At 36.2% G+C, this 11,674-nt stretch overlaps 1 protein-coding gene across 3 annotated transcripts in view; it reads left to right on the forward strand.

Annotated features, from left to right (window-relative positions):
- The window catches only part of fstl5 (follistatin-like 5), a 192,272-nt gene that overhangs the window by 125,648 nt on the left and 54,950 nt on the right, over positions 1-11,674 (forward strand). For 2 of the 3 annotated variants that reach the window (XM_016670941.1, XM_007551027.2), the window contains exons 8-9: positions 4,692-4,703; positions 7,640-7,760. In XM_016670941.1, coding sequence (XP_016526427.1) covers positions 4,692-4,703; positions 7,640-7,760 — 133 coding nt within the window. The remainder of the gene's footprint in view (positions 1-4,691; positions 4,704-7,639; positions 7,761-11,674) is intronic. The other variant, XM_007551028.2, reaches the window with a different exon arrangement.

Raw genomic sequence — 11,674 nt, forward strand, 5'->3', positions numbered from 1 at the left:
GCTGGTACGAGTCTAACAGCTTCTCTGCTGAACGCTTCTTTCTGTCATTTTTTTGTGATATGTTTCTGCTTTTTGACAATATGAGGGTAAAAATACTTGTAAACTGAAAGTACTGTAAGTATCTTTAGGAGGATTTGCAAAGTGAGTTGAGGCTTTGCAGGGTCAAAAGAAGCTTTGAAGTGTTTTTTTTTTATTTTTTATTTTTTTTTATTCCTGGCAAACAACTTTTTCTCTTCTTGTTTTTGTGGGTTCAATACAACTAGGTTTTGTTTCATCTTTTTGATATTGCCTGAAGACATGCAGTAGAGTTCGGTGTCCTGACCATGGGTGGTCTCTGTCTGCTCTTTGCACATACTTGTCTGTTCCCTGAGTGATTTATATCAGATCTTGCTCTGTGTATTTTTAATTCAAATGTCAACTGAAGGATGAAAGAGTCTGCTGTCAAGAGATGTTCATTATTCTGGGAAAGGCTTTGTCTGGGGTTTTTCAGTAATGACAATAATGACTGCAAAATTCAAACACCTCAGTTTTTCATCTCTTGTGTTTTGGACATCATTTTTTACCAGCTTCCTGCATGGGATGATGGATGGAAGAAATGCATTATAACATTATAATTTATCTAATATGTAGCACCTAACAATGCAACATCAAATGAACATGCTTTGAGTTATCATGAGACATGGGACCAAGCTGTGGTGGATCCTTCTATCAGTGGCCCTCTAAATCTTGCTGCACCTCTAATGGGTGGCTCATTTGCATAATTAGGACACTTAAACATATGGGAGCAGATTACTGCCCACAGGATTGTGGCAGGATGATGATATACCATTTACACATTCCAAGTCTACTGGAGGCAATGAAGATTAGCACAGACTTGCAAATGTACACAAACTGATAACAGGTTGGAGTTACTGACGATACTAAAATCATGAACAAGGCTATTTTTCTGGTTATAGGCAGGTCTGAAGCCTTCTTTAAGATAATGTGTATTTTCTGGCCTAGTTCAAACAAAACTGAATTGAAGAACTGAACTTTGAGGTTTCCTGGTGTTCATTGAGCTCCTTTAGATGCATGATGGGAGTTTGAGAATTCCCATTCTTAGAAAAGCAAACCCAGAGCTTCTGTAGGGAGAATCTGCTGGTTGATTGTCATCATCAATGAAAGAGTCTGGTGGGAGCAGTGGCAGTTTATCCATCATCTTCTGCTGTTGAACTGTTGATCATTTTAGGATTTGAAGCAAAACAAGCCAGAATTGCCTGATGACAAGGCTGCAAACTAATCACACCAACGTCATGCCAGTGAGACGGCAAGTAATTTATTGCCGTCTTGGTTCTCCGTCTGTGGTTTACATTCTGTCCCACAACTGCTCTGACTGCAACCTGAAGGAGCTCACTTAGCTGCTGCACCAAACAACACAAAATCAAATTATTAATCTGCATATAGAAATAAGAGTTATAAAAACACCCCCCTATCCAAATCGTGCATATAGGCACAGTTCTTAGAGACTAAAGTAGTCATGACATTGTCAAAGAAAAGTCTTGGCATTACATCTGAAGGAAAGGATATGCTTATTCACAATATTCCCATTTCAAACCACTGATTTTAAAAAGGCCACAGGTAAGTTTTGCAGGAAATTCTTCAATGAAACCAGCTCCAATTATTCTTAAATTATACAAGTTTGGAGTCACAAAATGGTTTTGTCAAGCGCTTTGTTCTAACAGGTAATCGTAAAACTAGTAGTAACAGTGAAAAAGCTCCTGAGTTTCTTTCGTGATAGAAAACATCACAAAGACATGAAAATCGTGCAGCACCCTACGGCTTCTCTTTTATGTTAGACGGACAAAAGAAGTCTCTTTGTTAAAGGCACATGTCAGTCCACCTGAACACCCACACACACATCGCACTGTCATATTGACACATGTCAATTTGACAATCCCACACATAAAAAAAAAAAAAAAAAACACAAAATGCCTTCAAGGTGTTTTGGGAAATCTTGGAAAGAGATGCAGCCAGAAGCCTTTAGAGACCCACTGAAGATCCCTGAACTTCACTGTAAAATGTATGTATAACAGGAAAATGTGTATGAACTCTATACATACATATCTTTAAAGTAACTATAGTTACTTTAAAGGTAGATTTGAGCAAAATATGCTTTAATCAAATCATAATAAAAGGGCATTTAAATTAGACAAATGACAGCTTCTTCTTTATTAATGAGTTTTAAAGAAGGATTTAATAATTTAGATGAAAAGTACCTATGTTTAATTGGCTGGGGTATTATGCATTTCTATAGCAACATCAAGTAACTATGTTTCCTTCCATTGCTGTGAAAATGCTGTTTTTTCAAACATAACTTAAAAGAAATTTGACTTTGTAATTTGACACCTTGAAATCGGGCCTCTGTCTCTTTAAGAAGCTCATACTCTTTCAAACACTCCTTCAGCATGTCATCATAATGCTACACCATTATGCTGTTTACAACCATTCAGTGATCGGACTCCCCACACCACCCCCTCTCCACACACACTCCACACACACTCCCTCCTTCTCCACCTTTAAAAGCAACAATGTAAAGAATAAATGTAATTAATACTTCACTAGGACACTATCACTAAAAGCGTTGCATTTCTTCAATTTATTCATTTAATGAATGGTTTTGTTTTGTGTTTCTAGAGCTCTCAGCATGTTGGTTTTCTGTTTGTGGAGTTTCATAAAGTGATTGAGTTAATCTGTATCCTCAGACTGAGAGTACTTCATGTGCTTTTACAACATATGCAGTTGTTTTGATGTTGGCACTTTAAGCCTGACTTTGCAGCCTCTGCTGCTGTGTGGATTACCTCTAAACACTAAGAGCATGTGATTCAGCATGATGCACAGCATCAGCTGAACACTGTTCAGATCTGTGTGCAAACCAAACCATATCCAGCTGAACCCCTGATGGACTATGCAGTGGCTTAATCCAGATTTATTTTTGGCTCTCAAGCTTCCAGTCGATCATTGCTGTTCTTTTCATAGACAAGAATGGATTTCACATGCACCTGGCACCCACAAACACATTCTAAAATGCCTTGCAGACAAATTTAGTATAATTGCTTGTTGGAAATATTTCTGAACATCCACTGCCAACATTGATTAGTCATATTCCTGTGAGTAAATGAAACGTTTACTGTGTAATCCCACAGGCGTTCCCAGTTTAGAACATGGTTATTTTCAAAGTTTTTGACTACGTTCTGATCTAGTAAATTGCACACTAATCCCACGAGGGAGCTGGTATCCTGGAGTCCAATAGAGTCTCTCTAAATTTTGACAAAGCAGCTTACTGTAATTCCATGAAGCTGACCGTTGCTGACTATTGCATCATCATCCAACACTGCCAGTAATTCAGTCTTCACCCGGGGGCCAAGCAAAAGAAAGACTGGTAAACTTTAAACGTGTGCAGGTGTGTAAACATTAATCTTACATCTACAGTTTAAGTTGCGAGGACAATGCTGTTAGGATGCTAAAGTGGCTCAGATGAGGGAAAATGCATGTGGCTTACATGCATTTTCTCTTTCAGTTTTGCATTTATGGAATGGAATATCAAGGGAAAATATTATAGTTATAAATCAGGTTAGGAAAACTGTTGGACATAAGAGCTTACTAATGATAGGCTAAGAGATGAGTGCGTTTTCTGGTAACAAACTGCTACGAAGTAAACATCTGATTTTTACTTTTGCAATACTTACCAGCTGTAAATTTCTTGTCTCAGCAGATAGGCGGTATTTAAAAAGAGCTTATTTGTTTTAGAAACAATACCATTACTTATTAATTTGATGTTAAGAGATGAGCTTGTTTTCTGGCAACGAACTGCCACGAAGTAAACATCTGATTTTTACTTTTGCAATAGTTACCAGCTGTAAATTTCTTGTCTCAGCAGATAGGCGGTATTTAAAAAGAGCTTATTTGTTTTAGAAACAATACCATTACTTATTAATTTGATGTTAAGAGATGAGCTTGTTTTCTGGCAACGAAGTGCCACGAAGTAAACGTCTGATTTTTACTTTTATTTTGAATTTCTGTTTTATTATATATTTACACCAATGACAAAGAACATGTTAACTCCTCTGCAAAATTCACCAACTTCAAAAGAAATTTTTTGAAGTTTTTTTTTAAACAATAACACTATTTGCTGTTATTCTGTTGCTAAGAGAGCACGTTTCCTGGTAACAAAGAGCCACGTAGTAAACATCTGATTTTTACTTTTGTGTTAAATGTCTTTTTATAATATATTTACACCTATGACAAAGAACATTTTCACTTTTCTGCAAAATTCACCAACTGCAATTCTTCAGTAGTATCTGAAAAGAGGACAAGAAATCTTATTTTTTTGGTTAATAATAATATTTGTTGTTCTGTAGCTAAGAGATGAGCGCATTTTCAGATAACGAACTGCCATGAAGTAAACATCTGATTTTTACTTTGTTTTGAATGTCTGTTTTATAATATATTTANTGATTTTTACTTTGTTTTGAATGTCTGTTTTATAATATATTTACCACCAATGAAAAAGAAAACATTTTTACTTTCCTGCAAAATTCACCAACTGCACTAGTCTTGTTAGTCTAGGCTATTTTAAATATTATTACGGTGTCTTAAATGTTGTGAAAAAAGTCACCCTCTAATTTTTTTAACCTTTCGTGTTTTTTCAACAGATCCCATCTCAGGTAGGGCTTTCTGCTTTTTGTGCTGTGTTTATGCTTGGTATTAATGCATTATACTAACAAAAAGCCCACAAAGCTGGAACAGTGCCTGTAACATGCAGATTATTCCTAACTCATAACATTTTTAAAGTGAAATTCTCTCTTTATTAAAATAAAAAGAAAAATGTGCCCAGCAATTTCAAAGTGATTATACATGGAATGCACTTAAAACCTGCAAAAAAAGAATAGTTTTATGTTTGCAGAATTTTGCAAAGCTATAAGTAATACAGTTAAATCCACTGTGGCTTTACTTTTTTAGACCAGGGTGAAACTTTAATGTAACTTATTCCTAGAAAAATTTCCATTTTGTAAAAGTTTATTTTTTTGGCAGACTAATTTTTATACGACCGACTTCGACTTCAATGCTTTATAGGGTATTACTTTCATCTCATTGTTTGCCTTCTTAAAAAAAGATTGTGAACTGACAGGAAATTTCTTTGAAATCTCTCGTCACTGGTGGAGGTCAGCTGTCCCATGAGTTGCCCCTTCAATGCCTCTTCAGAGGTGACCCAGCTCTGGCAGCTTTATTAATTATGGTTTCTTGAGGGTTGTGGCCTATTTGTAAATCCTCCTCCACCCGCCCTTGTCTGCCTTTCTCCTGAACGGTCCTACCCTGGCCTGTTCAGTCCGCAGGAAGCTGGGTGCTCCTGATAGCTAAGGTGGGGGTGATGAGGTGAGGTGGAGGAATCATGTCGACAGAGTCTCCGCCGTGACTCGTTCCACCCCTCTGAGTTTCATTTCTCCCCCGCCTTCATTTTTCATTTAAGAAGGTGACACAATGTGCTCTCAGCCCAAGAAGCCCAAAAGGTACCATCGATTTCCCCTTGTATTGTGAAGCTCTGATGCTTCAGTCATCCAGGGTTCAGAAGTCAGATTGGAGCTCAGGAGAATAAAATGATAAACACACTGAACACTCATAAACAGGATGCCTGATGTTCCCAACTTGTCTGTCAACTATTTACTGGAAAATCTAGTTTAAAGTGCTTGTAGGATGTAAGCAAATGTAAAATGAGAACTGTAATTAGAAGTGAGATAATATTTTTGCAAATTAAAACAGTGTTAGGCATAAGGAATGAGAAACACTGAGCCAGATTCAGTCTTGTTAGATCATGTCACTTTAGAATGGAAATGCTTTGCCACCTTGGCTTCATTACAGTGGTGCATTTGAAAGCTGCAGAACTCTCATTCTTTCAAAAACGTCTTTTCATTATGAGCAACTTGGCCTACGTCTACTCAACAGTTTGAGATGGTCATTCTGATTTTTTTTTTCTTTTTTGGTGAAATTTGTTCACATGACTGAATGACTGCTTTCAGACTTCTGAGTGAACGGTTTCCGACCCCAAAGTGCAGGTCATTGCAGCCCCAGAATCTGAATTTTTGGGGTCGAGTTTGGGGTCATTCATTCTTATTCTGCAGAAGAAGAATGTAGACTTCACAAAAGAATCAAATTTGGGTCAGATTTACCTTTGTAACCTTAGTTTTTCTGTTTCTTTCAGGTATATTTATTTAATATAAATAAAGTAATCACACTCTAGAATGCAGACTTGTCTTCACATGAATTAAACTTAAGAGTCCACTAACTATAAATTCTTCCTGTTTAAAATGAAGAACTACATCAATATCTCTTATTTCTCTGCTTTATTATGTAAAAGACAAAGTTTAAGTTGAAATAACTTGCAAAGATTAAATTCTGTAATGTAATAAATATCTTATTTGAAAACCATATTATTGATATGAAATGTAATATGTGCTGTAGCAATTAAATTTCCAGATTACATTTTAATATATAGCATGTAACTAAATGGGGGTATAGATTAAAGAAAACTGTTCAAGATTGAAAGAGGAAACATAACAAATCTATTAAATGAAGCATCTTGCTGCAAGCACACATAGCTAAAATCACTGCATGCATTTAAAGCAAGAAATAAAATCATTACTGGAGGGAAAAAACTCAGAATCAACGTCCTTTCAAACCCTCCCATCTAAAAGCCTACTAAGATATAAAACTTTTTCACCAATTGTTGTATTTTGACAAAGATCTTATGCCACTGCTAGCTCATGGAAGAGAAATAATTCTGTTATTAATTCGAAAAAGCAAACGCATAAAACAAAACTTCCTTAACCAGTGTGGTGTTCGGTTTTTATTGCCGTGTGGTCTTTACAAGGTGGCATCTGTTCCTCCTCTGCCCGGCGGATTGCACCGTCATCAGGCTCATTAGCTTTGTGGGCTTCTGTCTGCAGCCTGAACAGTTCATCATTCTGTTTGCTCTTCTTTTTTCAGAAATAACTTTATTTTGCTCACAGGTTTAATAATCACAACATGGCATGGATTCATCATGTTTTAGTTATATCCGCATGATCAATGTATAAGTTCTATTTTAACGAAGCAGCCTGGGAATAGTTGCATGCATTTGTTAAATGAGAATGCTGTAAGGGACTGACTTTTTTTTGTTTTTTTAAGGGACATTAATGTTTAAAAAGTGTAGCTGGAATTATTTAGATAATGTCTGCAGCAGTACATTAGCCAGTTGTTGCGCTGAATGAAGTAAAGAGTGATTTCTGCAGTAATTAATTGTAGCTGCACTCTGAGTCAGATCACAGTCATCTGCTGTGGAAAAATGTCCTATATGAGTAAATGGTTACTTCTAAATATGACTTTGATAGATAACAGGTTTAGCTTCTGTCATGGATTGATGTAGGTTTGCTTCACAATGTGCCTTTGCCAACAGCTGTGATAAGTTTCATTTCCTTTTATTTCCAGATCTCCATCTGTGCACTGCTGTTTGTTGCATTTTCATTGAAACAGTTCGTTTTCCTGGATTCAGCCACAGCTGCTGTTTCCAGGCTCTGAGGGGTTTCTCCAGATGATTGAAGCTCTGTCTGTCCTCTTTCTCTGGTAGGATTTTGGGGATGATGGCTCACTGTACGTCACCAAGGTGACCACCACCCACATGGGTAACTACACCTGTCATGCCGATGGATATGACAAACTGTTTCAGACCCACATTCTCCAAGTGAATGGTAAGAAGGTTACATCTTTACTTCTCTCTTTAAGTAATTTATCATCATACTGTGCCTGCAGTAGCTTTTCAAACAACTTAAACCTTACTACATTTTATATTTTGACCACAAACTTTATTGAGTTTTATTGTGATTTTATCCAATAAACCAACATAAAGCAGAACATTCCTGTGAACTAGAAAGAATATGGTTCATGACTTAACTTCTTGTGCATTTTTTTCCTTTAGCAAAATTAAAATACGGTGGAGCAGTTGGTTGCATGCTTTTCCTGCAGTAATAAGGTCCTGGGTTTGAATCCTGGCCAGGGGCTTTCTGCATGAAGTTTGCATGTTCTTCTTTAGCATATCTAAAGATTGTCAGTGACATTAGATTTATGGAAAATCAGCTGACATGTTGAAGGCGGATCTTCAACAGGGACTGGGAAGCTTGTAAGAGAAGAGAAGGGAGATGGATGGCAGAAAATAAAGTAATCCTGGAAGAAAACATATTAGATCCAACAAAAGACTTCAGATTGGGATGGAGGTTCATCTTCCAAAAGGACGACCATAAACATGGGGCTCTGTTATGGAATGGTTTAGATTAAGGCATTGTAAGGGGGTAGAATGGCCCGGTTAAAGTTCAGACCCAAATCCACTTAAGAGTTTGTGCCACAGATGCTCTTTATCCAATATGACTGAATTTGAATAATTTCACAAAAAAGAAAAAATCTTCACATCAGTCCTAACTACTGCAGGCTGTAAAATAAGAGACCTCATAGCTGATGCAAACCTAAGTGGCTGGGGAGTATTATCAAAGTTTGCTCACAGTAGCAGTAAAATGTGTCAAACCAGCTGCAAAGCAATGTGATAGCGAGAAAAAAGGTCACTCACAGTTGGTGATCTACATTGAATCATCACTGAAATCTGCAGCTCACCTTGATAATGTGAAGCCATGAGCTTCAGCTCATTGTACAGTACATTGCCCGCTCAGCACCAAACAGCAGATGGATGCAGTTAGAAACTATTCCATGGGCGATTTAACTACTGAGGATGCAGTTCTGTCCCTAAGGAGCAGGTTGAAACAAAAAATGAAGCTAGAAAGAGCAGATACTGAACTTTAATTACCTGGTGCTGATAAACATGATTTACCTTCTGAAGTATCTGGAGTTTTATGCAATTCACATGATGGCAAAGAAAAAGAAAAGCTTTGACAGGTGTGGCCTCCAAAACCAAAACGTTCCCTCCAATTAACTATCGTTATGAAGATTTTAGACACTATGACAAGCTTCTGAGGTAAACAGCAATTACAAATTGGTTCAAAATGCTATGTTAAGCTAAGCGTTTAGTTTAATAGTTGGTTGTAAAAGAACAATAATCTCCATCTAAAGCTTGATCTGGATGCCACAGTTTGCCAACGGTTGTCTGCGTTGTAAGCTGTATGTCTGCATAAGCAGCTGATCATTTTTACATGTAGAAGGAAGATGCTGACATAATTATTATTGGGTATAATTGGACAAACACTTGACTTTCAACAGATTAGCTAAGCAGTACTAAATGTAGTTTTGCATAGTGAATGCTAAAGAGTCCACTTTTTTAATGATGTTTCAAATTTTTCTGAGCTAAATTACAATAATTATAAATAAAACCTTTAACCTTTTAGACTTTGTGGAGAAATTTTTTGCAGTTACTTTCTGCTTTGAAACCCTGAGCTGCAGGACATCGACATTAAAAGGCTTTTGAGTGGCTTTTCCTACAGCAGCTTTTAGTTTTTAATCACCTGCCTGTCTTTATGTTTGAAATCTATTTTTCCTGGTTCAGCTTTGCTCAAGAAGTCACAACTTATGATTTATTTGCCTCCAACAAATTCATCAGAGGTTCATTTGTTCAAATGTTGTATATGCAGAGCAATAGAATTCATATTAAATTTATTTTTAGGATACTGGCAGGAACAAAGACCAAATATATATTTTTCTTCTTTTTATTTCTGAAGGGCGACTAAAATCCCCAACGTCTGTTGGTATAAAACTATAACATTGTAATTTACAAATGGCAAATATTTATAGCACTTTAGTGCTATAAATATTGTGTGCTATAATGTGTATGATTAGTTTTTTAGTGTTTGCACATCAAACCTTTTAGTTAGCAGTGCCCACCTCTGGTTATGTAGCTATCTGATATTATTCTGACACCGACTGTTAGGCCAAAAACAATTGAGGTTAGCTTGTAGTTGGTTTTTCTTCAACATTATGTGGTTTGGCTATAGAAAAACCACAGTTCTCCATTTAGTTTAGACACAGAACAAATTTGTTTCCTGCCACTTCAAAGAAAAGAGAGTTTTTTTCATACCATACGGACTATCTGCTCAAATGCAACACCCACAGTTGATTGGTCCTATGAATGGTCAGACATTTATTTAGACATCTGCGGCAAAGCTGTTTCTTGGGAAGAAATAAATCCATTCAGTGATTATGTTTTCAGATTTCTGGTGATGTTTGAAGGTGCACATTGAGTTAAGAGTGTGTGACACAAAAGCCTCTTTTTCTTTCAGAAAAGTGTGATTTAGAATTCTTTACCTGCTTTTATAACCAACAGAAAGTCAGATTGGTTTTTATTTCATATTTTTACTATCTTTAGGTTTTCTGGCTTTAAAATATGGTGTGTATATATATATATTTTAAAAAATCCAATTATTGTGCAAATTATAGTCTTCAGTGATGCTTTCAGAATAAAAATCTTGCCACTCTTTAGAAAAACCTCAACTATTTTTTTTATTTTATTCACACTTTTCTTTAGCTGCTGCTAAAAGCCTCACTTCATTCACAATAAAATACATCAGCTTTATTGACATTGGCAAGTTTTTAGTTAGTTTTTCTTCTAATTGGTTTGGGTGGGTTTGATGGCCCATGTGAATGCTAAAACAGACGTACATCGTAGAGGCCAAAGGTGAAGAGATGAAGCTTCAGTAAATGAGACTACATTTCATGAGGTGGGTGCAAATAAACCACTTTGTAAAGTCAGTGAATGTGTTCCACTTACATTTGACAGACAGCTGGATCATTATCATTCTTCTAACAGATTACTGAGAGGTTAATTGTACTGATATACAGAGCTTATTGTGCATATGGAGACTGCCAGGATCTCGGGAGACCAATAACTTTGGGTTGTAATTAATATTGTAACTTCCACATGACCTTTCAATGAAGGCTGACTTTTACATTCTCGGTGTAGGTGAAGTCTCAGAGGACCTGTATCACCTACCAAGATTAGATTTTCTACAACTCATTTAAGAAAGAGCTAAAACGGGATAATCCTAGTCCAAACTGTCAATCACTGTAACACCAGAAAAAAAGCTACAAAGATTCCAAGTCTAAGTAAAATCAGTGACAAAAAAGTTTGAGAGTCCAGAGCTGTTTCATTATTTAATTAATCAAAATCAAAATTTCTGGAAAATAAATGACCTTCATTTACTTAGATGTGAATATTTGGTTTTACCACCATCCACATTAAGTTTCCTTCCAATGTCTTCATCACTTTGGTTCAAAATGTGTTGTTTTTTTCACATAGAAAAATCAAATTAAGGCAATGTCACTGCCTCTGAAACCGTTAACTCTTTTTAAAAACACAGTCAACTGTTCATGAACTGATCTAAACAATCTGTATTTAATCTGTAATCTGTATTTAATCTAAGGTAATCCTGGCTACCTGTGTGACTTAAGCAAAACAAGACCATGTTAATTCTTTCTAGAACTATTTTCTTCTTCTAGATCACATATATAATGTTAAATCTAACTGAAAAACTAACATTTGTTGGTGAAAAGCAATAACTCGGTTACCAGTTATTGTGTGCACCCCATTACATTAAAATAGTTCTGAACCCCCTTTTGAGTCAGATTTCACATTCAGTCTTTTTTGGTTGGAGTCTGTTAGCAACATCTT

Source organism: Poecilia formosa, unplaced genomic scaffold, assembly GCF_000485575.1.
Source record: "Poecilia formosa unplaced genomic scaffold, Poecilia_formosa-5.1.2 Scaffold39, whole genome shotgun sequence".
NCBI classification, from domain to species: Eukaryota; Metazoa; Chordata; class Actinopteri; order Cyprinodontiformes; family Poeciliidae; genus Poecilia; species Poecilia formosa.